General features: G+C 28.3%; 1 protein-coding gene across 4 annotated transcripts in view; it reads left to right on the forward strand.

Moving 5' to 3' along the window:
• The window catches only part of LOC129960233 (uncharacterized), a 54,528-nt gene extending 40,814 nt beyond the window's left edge, over window positions 1-13,714 (forward strand). For all 4 annotated transcript variants that reach the window (XM_056073492.1, XM_056073493.1, XM_056073494.1 and 1 more), the window contains 3 exons: window positions 2,346-2,417; window positions 9,674-10,381; window positions 12,814-13,714. In XM_056073492.1, coding sequence (XP_055929467.1) covers window positions 2,346-2,417; window positions 9,674-10,353 — 752 coding nt within the window. In that variant the 3' untranslated portion in view covers window positions 10,354-10,381; window positions 12,814-13,714. The remainder of the gene's footprint in view (window positions 1-2,345; window positions 2,418-9,673; window positions 10,382-12,813) is intronic.
• Window positions 13,715-19,382: the final 5,668 nt, after the last annotated feature.

Raw genomic sequence — 19,382 nt, forward strand, 5'->3', positions numbered from 1 at the left:
AAAATTTCTTCTATACTTTTCAAAAAACACGCCGGATACAATGCTTTGTAACTGATCAAGTCTTCCATGTAATTAAAGACCTTATCAGACGGGGGATCATCGTTTTTGGTGCTCTTTATTCAAAAAGAATACAGTGAAGTATTTGTGCTAAAAATTTGACCAAAAATGCAAAATTTAAAACGTACCCAACAAAATTAAAAAATGTATTTTTTTTTTTTTTTTAACTGCTGGTTGTGTATTTACTGAGCATGAGAAATCTGGTAGCTCCTATCCTCAGTTGAGGTACAGATTTCTTTGAGTGGACACGTGTTTTTCTTAAGTTTCAGCTTTGTTGTAATGTTTAAGTACATTCTTTTTTGGGGCTTAATGAATAAATGGATTGAAATTAGATCAGGTGTATTTGTAAAAGATATGTAACGGCTTTGTTTCAAATTGTGTACTAATTTAAATTGTTTTAATATGAATAAAACATTTCGAATCTTAAAGGTCATTTTTAAAAGTCATTTTAGCTCTAATTTAGATTTTGTGAAATTTTTTAAAGATATGGCAAAGTTTATCGGCCCTGTTTTAAATTATAATCATAATAAATACATTATTCAGGATATTCATTATTATTTTCATCGATTTTTTTTTTTTTTTTTTTTTTTTTTTTGCCAATTTCATATTTAATTTTTCATATAGAATCTTTCACGATGATTTCCTGATTAGAAAGCGAGTTATTAACTATAGTTTATTATTATACAATTATTAAACTGTTCTTTTTAACTTCTCTGTGGAAATCTTATTAACATCAAAAACTTCTTTTGATTCTTTTTTTAACTATAACGACTGCGATAAAAACCCTTTTTACATTTAATAAATTTATTAATTGCTGTCTTTAAGAATTAAAATGTTTTGCCTTAAAATTTTTTTTCATATTGTGGATTAAAGTGTAAAATTAGGCTATTAGTTAAAAGTATTCTCTTATGTATATTGCAATTTAAGATTTGCTATTTCTTAACCAATCTTGTAATGACCTATTTTGTAGTCACTAACCTCAGAAATTTTTACAAACGTATTATAGATGTTTCATTTTTCAGCTCCTGAAATTGGAAAAGCAACTTACTGTGACATTATATGTATTGGTGAAATATTCACCCGTGAAAGTCAATCGATGAAAAACTACAATTTTTTTTAAAAAAGTAGTGGAAATTAAACATTTATTGCAAATAAAGAAATTCAATTCATTGGAGGCCAAATAAACATATTAAAAATAAGCAAAAATATCAAATGACTGTGGAATACTAAAGAGTAAACACTTTGTTTTGCTAACAACGATTGATGGAAAAGTGTGTAGTGTTGTTGCAGAACCAAAATCATTAATGAAGTGCTACATCTGTAGACTTGCATCAAAAGACTTGAATTTGTTGAATAAGAATTGATAGTGATATTTTATGTTCAAAACGTCATCAACACATAATGTATTCTTGTGTTTTCCGTTCAGAACTAAAAAAGGAGTTTTCTAACATCAAGAATGTTGGTGAAAAATATTCTGGAGTAAAGCACAGTTTATGTCGACCTCATTTTCCATGGATAAAATTACAGTATGTCCCTAATTACCCTGTTATGTTTATGCTTCAAATTTAACACACACACACACACACACACACACACACACACACACACACACACACACACACACACACACACACACACACACAATATCTGGTCATTCCATTATGATAAATATGGATGAATCAACGTGAAGGAAAAGTAATTGAAATAATAACAAAATGTATTACACATTATCTCTTTTTAATTTCTTTGAAAATTTTAACAATGATCTGTATCATTGTTTTTGAATTTTGTATTTGATTGTTTTAATTTTTTACACCCCTCGTTTCTCCCCATTTATTGTTTTAAATTCTAGAACTTCCTTTATAGAAGCAGAGAAATATTACGTCTAGTATTGAGTATGTCATTATTATATTACCATTTTTATGACGAGGAAAATCCAGCTATATTTATAAGAAAGATTGAAAACTACAGTCATTAACACTTAATAAATATTAGCACATTTTTTTCCCTTTTGCATTTAATGTTGCATCCGTTATTTGCTTTTCATGAATTTCTTTTTAATTGTTTTAAGTTTCTTGTTTCCGAACAGAGATGGAGATTCTTTTCTCCAGTATTAAAGAAGCTATTAAGCAAAATATTGACAGACGAAAACGCTTATTTTCGCACACCAATATTCCACTAAATTTTGATTCTGAATGGTATATTAATATTGCTTTTGAGGAAATGGTTTATGACTGTATGTGAAAAAATGTGCAAATTTTTATTTACCTAATATGTTCTTTTTTTAGAGGTTATCTTGGAGAGAGGTGAGGAAATCAAATACGAAGAACTGTACGACGGCGTGAAGGATTATGGAAGAGGTATGTAAATTTTAAACTTCTAGAAAATAAATTAAAATTGTATTGAATGGTAAAATATTATACTTAAGTGTATTGTGTGCACAATTGCCTACATTTTACTTTAAAAAAAATCGAAACTCGTATGCTTTAATATGAGACCAAATACACTATTTTTGTTCAAATGATGGTGATGGTTTCCAAAGTAATTTGCCGCTTGACGACTTTGCTTGTGTAAACTTTGACACAAATGTTAAATTTCATGTTCATCATTTATAAATTTTTCGCAAATATATTATGACACTTCAAAATATTTATAGTATATATTTTTCAATGAGTGTAAAGCAAGGTGATTTTGTGACAACCTTTACATTTTTTTTAGTAACTATTCTCACACTTCTGTACTACTTCTATATTTTAATTAAAACATATAAATCATAAATTATTTATTTAATCAATAAATATATTTTTGATTCGTTACAAAGCTACCTCTGTTGCGATTTGACTTTGTGGTTAGGCATCTTTTCTTTTAATTAAGATTGAAATTAGAGAAAACAACAAGTGAATGTACATATCTTTATTTTGAAATAGAATTACAGGAAAATACAAGAAGTAACAAGCAGATTGAAAACTTCAAAATTATTGTGAGTTATTATAATTTTTATTGAATAAAATCCAGAAATTTGAGGATTCTGAAACAGTCCTCGTCTTCTAATTTGTAATTAGTGATAAGTCGTGTGATTTTATCTGTGGAGGGGTGCTCAAGCTCTTCATTGTTTCATATTATTTTCAGTTTCTTTGAAAAGCTTTTACTATCTAAAGAAAATGCATTTAGTTATGCGTTTGTTAAAAGTAGGGACAATGTCATTACTATACAAATATTTCTGAATATTCTGGGTGGGTTGTCTTTTTTTGGATTTTTCTGCTTTTCCTTACGCATGAAGGTGCTTCTTGGATTTTTTTCTACGTTCGAATATCCAGATTTCATTATTTGTTCAAAGAATGTCTCTTTTTCCTAAATGTGTAAAACTATTTAAAATATGAAAACAGTCAGAGATTTTTCAAAGATGTAGCAGCAGGGATGCAAGGAGGGTGTAAATTTGTTGGGTACCTCTCAAAGGGAAACCATGGAGGGCGTTTATGCCTCTTTTTAAAACCAAATATAGTGAAAGGAAAAAAAAATGCTTATAATAGGTCCCATTTACCATTGTTCAGACATTGATGGCAGCTGAGGTCGAAATAGCTATACTTTGCCTCTGTAGCTGCTTACCTTTGCCACGCTACCAAGTCTCTCATGTTAATTTTTATCGTCACAAATTAATTCAATAAAGAGCGAAATTTTTTTAAATCGCTTAATATCTCTTTAGTTGTGAAGATAGTGAGAAGCTGTCAATAGAAACACCTCATGACATACGATCAAATAGGTATAAAATGTCTTTGTTTGTGAATGGTGTAAAAGAATACTTAACTAGGCAATTCTTCGTTGATGTTTTTACTTCATCTCTTATATCATCTCTTATCTGGTCTATGATCTGATTATTTGGAGGAGCTTGCTTTTTGTTTGGGATTTGTCTAGAATGTGGTTTCTGCATGACCAGTGAGAGATGTGACCAGCAATTCTTCTCTTCAGTCAAATACTTTCTTCGCTAATTCTGTTATAAGCAGTATTATTAGCAGTGATGCTCTGTTGATTAAAAAAAAGCTTCAGTTACCTAAGCTTGAACACTATGTAGTTAGAAATAATGTCTTTGCGTAACAATGCTTCAATCCCAGTTTTCATACTATAGCTGGAATGCGACCTGAAATCATTTTATATTAGTTAGTTCAGCACAATTTGTGATTCTCATATGATTTCAACAATTGTGTAAAAAGTGGCTACCTTTTTGAGGATTGTTGTCTTGGAAAAATGAACGCGTCATTCTCACATATTTCAACATGAAAGTAATACAATTACATCGGAAAACTATCTTTAAATGTAATAAAATGACATCCCATTATAACTTAAATCATTGATGGAATGTTCTTCACAAAGAATAAATTATGTTTAAAATTAATAAGTCATTACTGACTATTTCTTCGAATATTCTTTCTTGAGCATGCCGTTTAAACAGTAGTTTATAGAGCCCAGCCGAATTAAAATTAGGATATCTTCATAGATTTTTTTTAATTAAGTAGAATCAGTGAAGGTAATTGGGAGCATTGACGACTGTACGCACCAGTAAAATCTTAGAGAGATAGGAAACATACTTTTTTTTTTATCGATCTAGAGAAAAACGATCACCATTTCTCCCGCTTTTTCCATTGGAATTTTCTAACGTTTTTTACTTTAGTTACCACCATATTAAAACGTTTTTTTATTGTCGTTTTTCATTTCCTACTCCGGCTATGTCCAAGTTAAGTTGCGAAGTTATACATTTCTTGGTCTGCAGGATAAAACAGTTAAGAGTAAGATTTTCATTTTTAAAATTTCTCCTGAGTTGTAGGAGAGGGTTTTCAATTACTTTTGACAATTTTCATCGTCAAGTGATTATAAACAGATTCTTAATGCAGTAAAAACCTGTCAATTTCATGCAATTCGTATATTATATAATATGAATGATGTTAAGTCTAGGAGCACGGTGGCGCCCTGTTTCGCCAGTAATGTAAACCCTCTTGACAATTTGACAACTGATATTTTTAAAGAATCTATCATGCGATCGACATACTTAATGCCTTTCTCGTGTGATTGGTTGCGCAGGTTTTTAAAAATGATTTAATGCAGATTGACGTCGAATATAAGTGTAGACAAGAAAACTGATGTAAAGGAAGGAATAAAAAGATATGATGTCGTAGAAGGAATCTGAAGATCATGATTTTCATTTTTTTTTCAATAAGTAACGGAGCGTATGGAAATGAGAAATTCGTTCGTCTATGAGATTGATGAAGTAGACGGTGATGTGTTGAATGAGAAAGTTTAAAAAACACCATTTCGACTTAAATAAAATTACTTTTGGTTATTAACGATACTTTGCGACTGTCAAGAGTTTAGTAAAAGTTATATTACCTGAGTTTATCACTGAGTAGATTTTTTTTTCAAGAGCGTAAATATCAAAGAAAAATTAGTTGAATTGGAGATTGAGCGTTCTATATGAAATGAGAGGTCTATTTTCTATTACCAAATTGAACTAACAATCCCTATTTATTTTAAAGTAAGTTTATAGATGTTATATATTTCTTTCTTATTTATCCAGTTATTTCTGTTTTTATAAAGAGTCATTTTTCCTTTTTGGTCGGCAGAATTGGGAATAGAATGATCATAAATTACTTCAAATTGAAGATAGCAAATAATATGATAGTTTATATGTGATATCCCTTATTCTTTTATGTGAAAACCGTAGAAATACAGTACTTTGGATAGTTGGGAGCGGGTGGTAAAATACTGAGGAAATATGCAATATTTTCTCATCATTATAAATTTATTCTCTTCAAATGAATTATTTACTGTGATATGAAGCGAAAACACATGCTCCCAATTACACCATATTTTCTCAGGCAATTGGGAACGTATAGCTATAATTATGAACTTTATTTTAATTAAGATTGGTTAATTAATAAATTAATCTTGAAGAGAATGCATTATTTAATGAGTTTCCCAGAACATGATTATACACTCATATAAATTATTAATTATAATATGTTTTCTTTTTCATATGATCATTTTAAATTGGAAAAAAAAAAAAAAACGATAACTTCTGCAAAATTCTTTTTTAATTGCTCTACCTCTTAACGAACTATTTTGTTCCACGATTGAACAGTGCTTTTTACTTTTGTACTCAACAAAAGCATTTGCATATATAAATAAATTTTAAAGTAACTTTATTAAACACTTTTACTTCACTCCGCATGCTTCATGTTTGTAAGGACAGGGTTTTGTCATCTATTTTTCATTCATTTGTTCGTGCGTTCTGAAATTCTGTACAGTAACTGACTCAAACTGCAATAAAACATTTAAAATATTTCGGGATTCTTAGTTAGTTTTTTTAGATAAAAAAATTGTTTCAAAGTGGTAAAGCTATTTTGAAATTATTTTGAGAAATATTAATTTATGGACTCTGTAATAATTGTAATCATATGAATTATATTGTAGACTAAGAGGCAGAAAATTATAATAATGAAAAAGTTTTAGAGCACCTTTTCAATACTTTAATGAAAAGCAATAAACAATATTTTTAAATTGAAAATTAAGCACTATTATGAAGAAATTGTTACACAGAGAGGAATTTTTAAATTTTCCAAAATTTAAAAATATATTAGAAATGTGATTCATCTAATTTATTTACAAAATATTTTAAACACAATCTCACGATTTTATGGTTTTATTTTAATATCCATTTTTAATAAACAAAGTAAGAAATTAAGATAAATATAAAAAGATAAAGATAAGTAAGCACTATTATGAAGAAATTGTTACACAGAAAGGAATTTTTAAATTTTCCAAAAGTTAAAAATTTATTACAAATGTAATTCATCTAATTTATTTACAAAATATTTTAAACACAATCCCACGATTTTACGGTTCTATTTTAATATCCATTTTTAATAAACAAAGTAAGAAATTAAGATAAATATAAAAAGATAAGAATAAAAAAACTTAGAAAAGAAATATTATTACTGTGAACTAGAATATTTAGTTCTTGGATTAAATAATAAATATAAAATAATTTTCTTCAAAATGAAATCCTATATGACTGTCTAGAATATAGTAATACATTGAAATAAACCCGGAAGAAGATTTGGTACAATGACTTTCATAGTGTTGTAGCGCCAATATCATTCCCGAATTTTAAAGCCTCAATGAATATTGTAAGAAATAAAGACTTCAAACTAAAAAATACTAAATACATATATATAAAAAATACATTTGGTCAGTGTAATAGAAAAGAAGATGCACACACACAAATCATAAAAATTCTGCTAGTCAAAACAAAATTACTAAAAGCAGAAAATATAGGAAGAAGACTATAAAGCTATGAATTATAGGAATTGTCTGCAGAATATAGTAACTCTCATTGGACGTCTAGCCAATTTCTGTTTGGCGTCTGTTTCCTTTCTTTTTTTTCTTGCATGTATGCAAGAAGACTCAGAAATATTTATGAACTCGCATATGGGTAGCACTCAGTTTTTTTTCTTCTATTCCGATTTTTTAATTTTATTTTGTATCTGATAATGCATTATTTTTTCTGTAAGTAGATCACTATTTTTTAAAATTCAATTCTAATGATTAGTTTTAATTTAAGCGTTCATAAACATTATGTATCGCAATATTCACATTTTATTTATATTATATTGTAGCAAAGGTCTGTAAATATATTCTTTACATTTTTGTTTCATATTTGGCATTGCATTTCTGTAGAAAATAGGATTTTGACGTCTTTGGAACTGAATTTTATCATTCTTTAGATTAGTTAATTTTCTTTAATGTAATAATGTACAATATTTTTCATAACTCGGCACTTTTTGCATAAATTTATTTATTAATCATTTTCTATAAGTTTATTTCATTCAAGCATGCTTATTTTCATTTTTGATGTCTGTGTTTGGCAACATTTATTATTTTCATAAAGTTCAGATTTTGTTTCAAGCCTGTGTCATGTTTGATTTTTTTTTGTTAGTAGATCACTGTTTGTTTCAAATAGATTTTAATTATTAACAGATTTAATAATTATTTTTAATTTAAGTGTTTGTGAACATTATGTATGGGGAAGATCCCCCTGCTAGGAAACAAAACTTTTAATATTATATTTTTTAAGCATTCTTCCAGTATTGATGTGATTTTTTACTCCAACTTCCATTAGTTAATCTATGACAATCATATCGAAATATTTTTAACCGGGTAATATCCTGTCTTAACAGGCACGTTTTGTAGTATCAAAAAAAAAAAAAAAAAAAAAAAAATCCAAACAAATTCCAAATCCAAAAATCTAAATTCGTTATAGAAAAGTTTGATAATTACATGATATGCATGTCAAAAATAAGATATTTGTGTTTGGTGCAATTCAAAATTTAGTAGTAATTTGTATTTAATTCTCAAACATACAAATTGTCTTGTTTGATTGTATTTTCGAGAAAAGCGTTAATTGGTATCATTTAGTTTCACAAGTTAACAATGTGATTTCCCCCATCTCAAAAATTTAATGCAGATACATTATATATTTCTTTTTTGAAAATGAAATTGTTGCTTCATGTAGTAGAAGTAAGAAGTTACACGATGAATATTCTATCCTAAAATGCGCGGTAGTACGGCGATCCTTTGAAATCTATGATTTTCCATTGTTTTTATTATGATTTATAAATTCAAAGCCTACAATGCTTTAGGTATTTTTTTCAGTAAAAATAAACGATTAGAAAATTACCAGTGAGTGTAAAATTGACATATTGTGGCAATATATAAAGAGAAAATAAGTAAAAGTATTTTATTCTTTGATGTGCTGCAGTTATAAGCTAAAATGATTTACAGTATGACTTTATAATGGAGTCCATTGTATGAGTTTTTGTAAACAATAACTTCCACATTAATTTGTTTTATGCAATATCTGTTTACAACAATCGCATATTATTATATATCTGTTACTAACAATCACATCAAGTCAGTTAATCTAATCTAACCTCACTCTTTTGTTGAGCATGAGATTTTTCATTTTCCCTATATTTTAAGCTTCATTGTATGTAAAATTAAATTTGTGTGCCGTTTTTATCACTCAGAATGTGAATATAATCGAAGAATGTAACTAACGGTGACAAAACTTCATACAATTATAATGTAATTCAAAGTGAAGTTTTATAATGTAATGTTATACTGGGGGGGGGGGTAGAATTAATGCATGCTAGTTGAGAGTATCGAATTTCGGCTGTATGCAATTCAGAACACGAAATAAAGATTGGCATAAAAAGAAAGAAAAATAACGGGAATAAAATACATTAGCTAAAAATGAGTTTTTTTCTACATAAATACTCTTCATCGCATCCAAACTTGTGTGTATTGCTTATATCAACTGTTGGTGTTTAGGATAATTGTTAATATCCTATGGTCCTTACAATTCCTAACTTGTAAACTACGATTAAATTATTTATTATACGACAGCGGTTGAATTGTAGAAGTGCTCGATACTATTGCCTTTCTTTCGAAAATGTTTAAACTTTTTGTTGAAGTTGAATTATATTTTTGAAAATCATTATACATTCATATCATCTGTTGAATGTAAAACAACTATTGAATGTCGATTTTTTTTCTTCTCAAACAGAGACTCTTCCATTGAAATTGAAATTAGAGTTGTTTGCCGACCTGTTCCGTGTACCTGCTTTCGAAGTGATAACGAGTGAGATGGAGGACAAAGAACAGCCAGAAAGCAGAAGGAAAGCTGAGGCAAAGAAAGGCAAGGGAGCTGATGGAAATGGAGGCGCGTCAACGTCAAAATTATCTGAGGAGGCCGGGAAGAGAGCTGAAGATGAGGGAGTAGGTGAAGATGAGGAATTAGGTGAAGATGAGGGAATAGCTGGAGCTGAGGGATTAGCTGGAATAGCTGGAGCTGAGGGATTAGCTGGAATATCTGGAGCAGAGGGATTAGCTGGAATATCTGGAGCAGAGGGATTAGCTGGAATAGCTGGAGCAGAAGGGGGCGCCGACGAAGAGATAGACGTGTCGAACTTGGACAGTTTAGAACAGTTGCAAATCTATGAGGTGATTATGGATGAAGTGAATATAGCTGATTTGGATGACGAGAGTATGGTTGAGGTAATTATGGATGAAACAGCGATGGCTCAAGCGATATTGGCTGAGGCGAATATGGCTCAAGCGGCGAGGGCTGAGGCGGCGAGGGCTGAGGCGGCGAGGGCTGAGGCGGCGAGAGCTGAGGCGGCGAGGTCTGATGAGAATGTGGCTGAAGTGGCGGCTGTTGAGGAGGAAGCGAAGGAGATGGAATAAAAGCATGTGTGATGCTTCTCCATGAAGGGTAGGTGTTTCTGTTATTTTTAGTAGCCATAAGGAATCTTTGTTTATCATTTCTTTAGTTCATAAGTGCAAATGAAAATTTTTAGCATTAGAACTAGTCTATATTAAAATGAATTTAAATGGAAGTTTTGTTTTGTATAGTTTATGTAGATTAGAAGTAAAAAATCAATAAATATCCATTTCAAGCTCTTACAATTACAAATATATTCACAGCGCATTGGTGAAATATTTTTAAGATATCTTGAGCAGTTACAGTTGAATAATAATTATATTAAATTATTCGGAGGCTATAAAATGAATGTTTGAGAATTTTAAAGCATAAATAAAAGAAAGGTAAAAACCAAAATTAAATTGCTAATTCTAAAAGTGAGAAACAAAAAATAGGCGAAAGTAAAAACTGATAATTCACTATTCTTCTTTTATTGGACTGAAAAATAGTTTTTAATTGTTGTTCGATTTCTAAATGTTGTGCATTCCAAAATTGCTAAAATTAAGCATTGCTCTATTATTGGCTGTGGAACAATGTAGTTGTTTGAATAAATGAAGAAAAACACATGCTGCGCTGCTCATCTTCTGTTACTAATCAAAAATCGATTTTCTGTATCTTGATCACTTTTTGTTAATCTTTAATGATCGAGGAGTACTTTTTTCATTCCCATCTCACGATAGTTTAAATTTATTCACTTCTGGAATTAAATTAAAAACTTTAAAGTAGTATAATTAATTATTGAATTTCTAATTTCAGTAAAGCTATCAAATATATTTACGAATAACTTTATTTTAATGTGGGCATTTACGAATATGTAAGAATCGGTTTAAAAGAACAAAATATAGTATTAGTAATTAGACTCGATGACTAGCGTAAGCGACTTACTCGAGTTTTGTTATAAATGTATGGACTTAAAAAAGAATTTTATTTTGAGCAAATTTTTTTTTTCAGTCTCGCTGGTAGTTTACGCATTCTTTTTCCTTTCAAAATGATACTAAAGTTAATGAAAAAGAATAATCCGATTTCATACTTTCTAATAAATTCTCAAAAATATATGAATGTTAGTCTTTAAAGTAAAATTGTTATTTTCTGCTGTAATTTGTTTTTTAAAGCTTTGTAGAGTGTGCTCTTTAATAGGTTTGCGCTTACATTTGACGATTTAGAAATGTTACTCCTGAATTTCAATCTGCCACATTCATGATTACATCGCTTGAGCTTTCTTGTACATTTTTCTTTTATAAATGCCATCTTTTTCGATAAACAAGTGTTTTTTTTAATCAATCTGAAAAACATCTTCATTTATTAAAATGAATTATTTTGACCAAATTGTGAAATTTATATAAAAAATAAAATCATTTTTATTAAACTGCTCTATTTTATGATTATGCAAATGTGAAATAATACGATCATGAAATAAAACTTAATTTTTAAATGTCTGATTTTATAATGATTAAATGTAAAATGTATCATTTTTTTTAAAATCACGGGAAAAATGCTTTAAAAATCTTATTTTGTTTAAATATGTTTTGAAGTTACGAATGAGTTTATTGCCAATCGGCAACACTGGACTTTAGTTGAGGGGAAAAGTGTGAGCCGTGATAACTATAATCTTCTATATTTTGCCTTTCAAGTAGCAATTTTTAATTGAACATTACAGAATAAAAAATTGTACTAATAAAACAACTGGCCATACATTCACAAGTGAAAAATATGAATTAATTTTTTTGTTTTTCATCAATACTCATGTATGAAAACATTGTTTTTTTATGTATGAGCACGTTACAAATTGATGTAATCATATTTTTGGTACTGGCAAAAGTAGACGTTAGAACTTCAATCTTATTCTCATGTTTAAGAAGACAAAATTAAGTATGTTGTTTTAAAAATAAGACATGACATTTAAGAGTGAATAAAAATGTTCAGATAATAACTCTAAGAGAAAAAAAATCATTTCTGTGATTTTTAATTATGCACTTAATCAAGCAGAAACTAAAAAAAGTTATTCTATGTGACAGTTTGACCCACTGATGTTAATACAATTTCTTAAACATCTTATTATATTTGTCAGTTGTTTCATTCTAACTTCTGCCAGTATCAAAGTAGGGTCCGCCTTAACGAGCACTTCTGGTAGGGACATTAGGGTCAATCATTAAAATTGATTTAAACCGAATGTAAAAGGAATTCCTCTGGAAAAAATATCAATGCTCTTTGTTTAGCTGACTATGCAACTATATTTGAAATGTTTCCTTACTTTAATTTTCATGTTTTCCTTTGTATTTCCCCCGAACCTATAGTGTTTCCTGTGCTGTTTGAATTTTCTTAATTTTTTTAAAAAATATCACTGTGAATTAATTTTTTTTAGTTACCGTAATTTTTGAAATTGTTTTTCCTACCTGCAAACATACTGTATGAAAAATTGCCACTGAAAGAGATTATGCTTTCAGATTCCTCCAGTTTACGTCCAGTTCAATGTCAAGTTTGAAAAAAGAAGTTACTGTTCTTCTATAAAAAGAAATCCTCTGGAAAAGGAAAAATTTTGATGTTTTCCCTTGTATTTTAAGTGGCATGGTACCATCTACACATTTTTTAAAAAAAATTTAATATAAAAAATCATATTTTAATGATTTTCTATGAAATAATGTATAACTTTTCCTAGCAAAAAGATTGGGATGTAGTGTAAATTTTCTCTGAAATTTAATTTTTTTTTTATGTTTTAAAAATAGATTTAAATAAATTTCTAAGACTTTTTACGCATTTTTAAAAAATTTAATTAATAATTTTCTGAGATTTTTTTCTACACATTTTTTAAAAATTTAATATTAAGAGTTATATTTTAATTGTATTCTATGCAATAATGTATAAATTTTCCAAGCAAAAAATTGGGATGTAGTGTAAATTTTTTCTGAAATTTAATTTTTTTTTTATGTTTTAAAAATAGGTTTAAATAATATTCAAAAACTTTTTTTAAATATGCATATTTTTTTCTTTACAAAATTTTTCTCAAGTATTTTTTTCTGTTGCTATTTAATTATTATTATTATTGAAAAAACGGGCAAAACATTTTCAAAAATGCATATATTTTTATTTTGAAATTTGTTAAAAATTAATATTTATGTTAGTGTTAATTTTATACAGTACATCATATATACCACAAAATAGGCAATTCAGAATATTTTTGAATAATTTCACACCAATAAAAAATATCGGTATTCCGATAAATTTTTGGGTACCATGTCATCTTGTGCGAACCTTTGTGAATTGTGAACCTTTCAAATTTAATTGGATATCGATGTTAATTGTTGATGTTGTGATTGTGTAAATGTCAAGTGTCAATAAACTGGAGATATAAACAATATTTATGAAAAATTCATTCACTCTTCAAACATTATGCCAAAAATAATATTTATTAATAAATCATTGACTTCTCAAACATTACGCAAGCATTAATGTGAGAACTATAATTTTAAAGCTATCATGATTTTCAACGATCATATCAAAAGAACTACACAATTTGAATTTTCAATTGGATTAGTCGATTGTATAGTGGCTAGTAGTTCAATCAAATTTCTCACAAATCTAGATTACATTCTCAAGGCTCAGAAAATTATCTATATCAAAGTACTGAATATTTCTTTTAAGCTAGGGTAATGCAAAAGTTGTTTCTTAAATTTGAACTACAATGAAATAAAATTAGTGATATTGGAATGATTTTGTAAGGAGGGAATAGTTGCAAAAAGGAATAATCTTGAAATGCCAAAGTAATTAGTAAAACTTCCAAATACGGCCGTTACGTTACCATGAGATGGCGTTTTATATCATTTCAAAGAACCAGTTTCCAGAGTAGATGTACTATTACAAATTTAAACCTTTCTGATTATCATCTAGATTTAATTTCACTGCTGTTGCAATTTTTACAATTTAGGCTCTAATAAGGATAAATTATTTGCTCGTTATATAACTTTTCATTTTGTATATGAAATATTGTAAGTACAGAGTGCATAAAAAGAGAGAGCCTATTGATATAGAAATGTATTGATATTTCGCTAACTGATCATTTGCTGCTCCGAAAATCTATAAGAGATGTTAGCTGAATTCAAATTTAATTTTCATCTAGATGTATTATTAAACGATAACCGAAATCTACTTCTGAAAAATAAAACAGAATAAAAAAATCGATTTATACATTAACAAATGTAGTATATATTCTTTAGGATTTTTTATTTTTTTATAGATCGTTCTTATGTGTAAAATAAAATTCCCGATGAATGAAGCTGTGGTAATGCACTCTTCACTTTTACTGTAAGTTTTTACTCATAAACTATGCTTTTTCCCCACAACGCTTACAAAACAAGAGACTTGATGAATTTACGCTGAATTTAATCACTCACTTTCCATATTTGAAACAATGTGATTATTTCCATTTTCAGAAGAATCCAGGATCTTATTTAACTTCCAGGGTCCCTTAGTTAATGCCAATCTCGAGGCTCCCTTTTCTCTTCCAAAATTTTAAAACCCAATATTTTTCATCTATTTAATTTTTATCCAGCAGTTTTATGTAGCAAATTTTGATAAACTGCAATCGTAAGTCCCTTTCAAGGAAGTTTATATCAATATTTCAAGTAAAAAAAAAAGTGCACAGATAAAATTTAAAAGTAACATAATGCAGAATACTTTTTTCTAGTTTGTTTATAATTATTTAAGTGGACAGCGGACTTTAAAATAAGCAAAAAGGGACGAAAACGTGCTATTTTATTTTCATCATTTCATCACCAAAATACGTTTATATTAAACTAAAATAGTGTTATAAAAGGTAGTGTTCAATAAAATAAATATTTGAAGGATTAAGAGTAAAAAAAGTACATCTTAAAAAGATATTGTAATTAGATTTAAATATCTTTGAGAGGTTGTTTCAAGTGTCTTAATTTTTGAAGAAATTAAATGAAATTGATGATAAAGATTTCAGTCAAACATTAAAAGAAAATGGAGTATGCATTATATATATATATATATATATATATATATATATATATATATATATATATATATATATATATATATATATATATATATATATTTAGCTAGTTAAAAGTCAATTTTAGTTCAGGAAAACATAAGATTCCTGTGAAAATTCAGTAAGTGTGCATAAAAAAATTCTAAAAAATTAGCATTTAATTGGAATTACAAAGCCTTTTCTTCCAGTAATTTTGTTTCAAATAAATTTGCATTGGGTAATAAGAAAAAATAATAGACAAATTAAAAATGAAGTAGCCTGGAATAAATACATAATAAAATGTATTTATATATGAAAAGATAAAGTTTTCATATAAACATGAATACTAGATTTTTAAGTGTGAAATTTGTTGTATTTTTATAATTATATCAGGATTCTTCCAAGTTATTTATTTTGTGTGTATATGAATTATTTATTTGATTACCGGGAATTCAAAGGCTTTGGATAGATTTAATTTCAAATAATAAGAAATTTATCAGCTGTTAAATTCTGTTGTTAATTTATGTGTTATTAATTACCTGAAGTGTACGTATAAAGGACCCAGTTATCTTAAAACAATTAGAAACGTCTTAGGCTGTAATAGTTAAGCTCAAGTACCTTTTTTATAATAGAATTTCTCTATTTTATATTTCCTTTTACAGTTTATTGATTTTCATTTTAGAACTATATTTGGTATACTTTGACTGTGAATGAATGATTTAGAGAGTTGATATAATTTGCAAACGTTCTTAATATATTTAATCGTATATTTTAAACTTGCCGCCTTTGGGAACCAACTGGTTCGCCGAGACCAATAGTTGCTGAAAATTTCAATTGTTTTCTCAACAAATAATTCCGAAACTTCAAGTTTTGATATCTGTCTGTCTCACTATATCAAACTAAAGGCTTATTTAAAACGCCTTACACTGTTTTTTTTCTTCTTTCCATTGTGCTTTGCATTTGTCTATTTTTTTTTATCTATATCTTTATACATTCAGTTATATCAAAGGAAAAAGAGCAATATTTTAAAATGGAGGCACTTAAAAAAATATTTCCAACATTGCTTGATTCTGAAGTTAAACAGAATTTTTAAATACAAAAAATTTATTACAAGCATACCTAATATAGAAACCTTATTCAACATGGACAAATAAACCTAATCTTCATATCCTGATCACAACATTAGAAAAAAAAAAAGAAAAAAAAAAAAAGCGATGAAATATCAGTAGCAGCATTGCGCTCTATTTTGAGTTTCTTTTCAACAATGAAATATATTGTTGCAAAATATAGTTAAAATATTTCAAAAATTTATTAAATATAGAAAGAAAAATTATATGATAAAAATTTTGGTATCATTAAAAAGATAATTTTTTGCATTTTATGGTGCTGTACCAACTATTTTTCTATTGTAAAAGTTTAGAAACTTATCACGAAAAACGTAACTATTTCGCTTACTTTTTGATTAATTTAAAATTTTAATTAATACATCCTTCAAAGTATGTATCTGCCAAATTTGGTAGGTATAAGTGGAACGGTCTGGTTTTTATAGCGCCAGCACACACACACATGAACAAACAGATTGAAGCTTTTTTCTTATGTTAAAGCATCAAGATTTAGTTAAAATACCATTACATTTTCTTGTCTAATATTCTTGCCAACTGCTAATATGATTTTAAATAACTTATTCTAAATATTCCCTAGCTCCTTTTTTCAATGAGCGACGAATGATTTATTGGACATTTACGACCCATACGGAAAAGTCTCATTATCAATTAGAAAACATACGAGGAGGTTTCGGGGAAACCGGTCCCTGTTGAAACTGACAGGAAATCTAAATACCAAGTCATCTCTGCAAAGCAGTATTATCCTTTTAGTGTAAGACTGGCGAGTACTTATTAAAGTCAAGACTTTTTTTCTTACGTTTGTAAAAGCGGCTGACCTTAGTTGCACAATCCATCTTATCTGGCTATTGCAGTTTTATTGCGTAAAACTATTCCAGTATTTAAATAAACGGCAATGCACATTGTTGAAGAAAGGAGGATCGGAAAAAAGGGGTAATTAAGCGTTAATATGTGTTGGAACCCCTAGATCTATTTCACCCTGGATTCTTTGTCCGAATTCTTCCCTTTTCTTGATTTTCTTTCTTGATACATCTGATAGACAAGCCTTTACGACAATGCTTTCGAATTATTTTATTCAACGTTTGGGGATATAAAACGAAATAAAATGCTGTCTTTGCACTTCTGGAGAAAGTTAAACACTTTTAAGGTGCTTAAAAAGGTGTTTATACAGTTTATTATCAAACTGCGAAGAAATGTTCGATAATTTTAAATATCCAATATAAAGCGAAAATAAATATCACAAATCAAATGGGATATTTCTTTTTGCTTAATTTTTGTGTGTTTCCAGCATTAAAAACTTATCCAAACTTACATGAACGTACGTGTTGAGATATTCTTAACGAAAAATGCACCTTTTTCAAATTTTATCAGAATGAACGATGCTGATTCGAAGTGAGCAGTGGACTGTACCTTTGCTTAAACTTCTTTATTTACAACTATACACACTCCCTTTGCAGTGAGTAGTTCATATAATACATGGCTGATTGCGGTATTGCATTGTGGCTGGCTTTGTTAAGTCTTACAAACTAAAGTTGTTTACAGCTTCTGCAGTGGCTGGGGAGCCGATGCGGGTCAACGTTCTAATGAACCCCTGAAAGACTCGACCAGAAGGGCGGGTAAAGGAGTTGCCGTAATTTTAAGATTACCACGTTTGGCGTTAAACGACATTCGCGTGAACAAACGATATACCTCATTTTTCCCTTTAATCTGATCAATATAATCTGATTCCATTTAATATTATTAATTTAAAGCTTAATTTTGAAATATATACGTAATAATTTCCTTTTTATCTTATTAATATACCTTATCTAATCAAAAGTATCTGAACACTTTCGGATTTTCTTATTTTTTTTGGAATTTTTACAGAAAAGGTTGAACAAACTGCCTTTGAATGTAAAGAATTTGTGTTAACTTACATTTTATAGTGAAGATTCGGTCAATATGGTATTTGAAGGGCCTACCAGAAGTTAATTAAGAATGAAATGAGCTGGGCTCATTGCATTTCGCAGAAAGCTGATAATGATTTGCAACTTTTATAATAAGTTTTAGTTTGTTCATTTTCATAAGAAATAGCATGTATATTCAGGAAAACATAAAGGATTTATTTTTGCAGGTTCTTTGTTGACAATATGCATAGTTTTCAATCAAATCGTATGAAACTTACAATATATATGGCAATATATTTTCAATATATTAAATAAGAATTAAACATAAATACTTTGAGTAGTCTTGGAATTATGAGTATTTGTAGTAAATAATTATTTAACTGTACATTAGCGAAACTGGACATATATTTTCTTTCAGAATTTCAAAGCCATATATATAGAGAGCAACATATATACCAATTCCGGTTGAATACCATTAAGTTTCATAATGATATCGGCATTGCAGTGATGTTAATTTCAATTACTCTCCAATAGAAGTCAAATGTTAATTGATTTTCCAAAACCCGATGTTTTTTAAAATCTTCTAGTAATTGAATTAAATTGCGTAAAGGTCAAAAATAGGATAAATATTCCAGAATTTTTATAAATTAAGTAAATAATTACTTACTTCAAACTTTTTAAATGAGAAACATTTACAGAAAAAAAAAATGCATACTAATGATAAAATAAGTGTATTTTCAAGAATTTTGACAAAAAAAAAAAAAAAAAAAAAAAAAAAAAATCAGTGCTTTTTTTTCTGCTTTTAATTTTTTCCTTCACATCCAGCATTTTTTCTTTTCCTTTCGGGACTCTTTGAATTTCGTTTAGTGTCATTAGTTTCAGCAGTTGGTGATTGCATACGAAAAAATGTGCCCAATTTAGAGCTTGAAGAAATAGTTTCTTTTTTCAGTAATTAGTTTAGTAAGATCTAGCTTAAATATTTCTGGAATTTTTGACTTAACCACTTCTGATAAACC

The sequence above is a fragment of the Argiope bruennichi genome, chromosome X2, assembly GCF_947563725.1.
Source record: "Argiope bruennichi chromosome X2, qqArgBrue1.1, whole genome shotgun sequence".
NCBI classification, from domain to species: domain Eukaryota; kingdom Metazoa; phylum Arthropoda; class Arachnida; order Araneae; family Araneidae; genus Argiope; species Argiope bruennichi.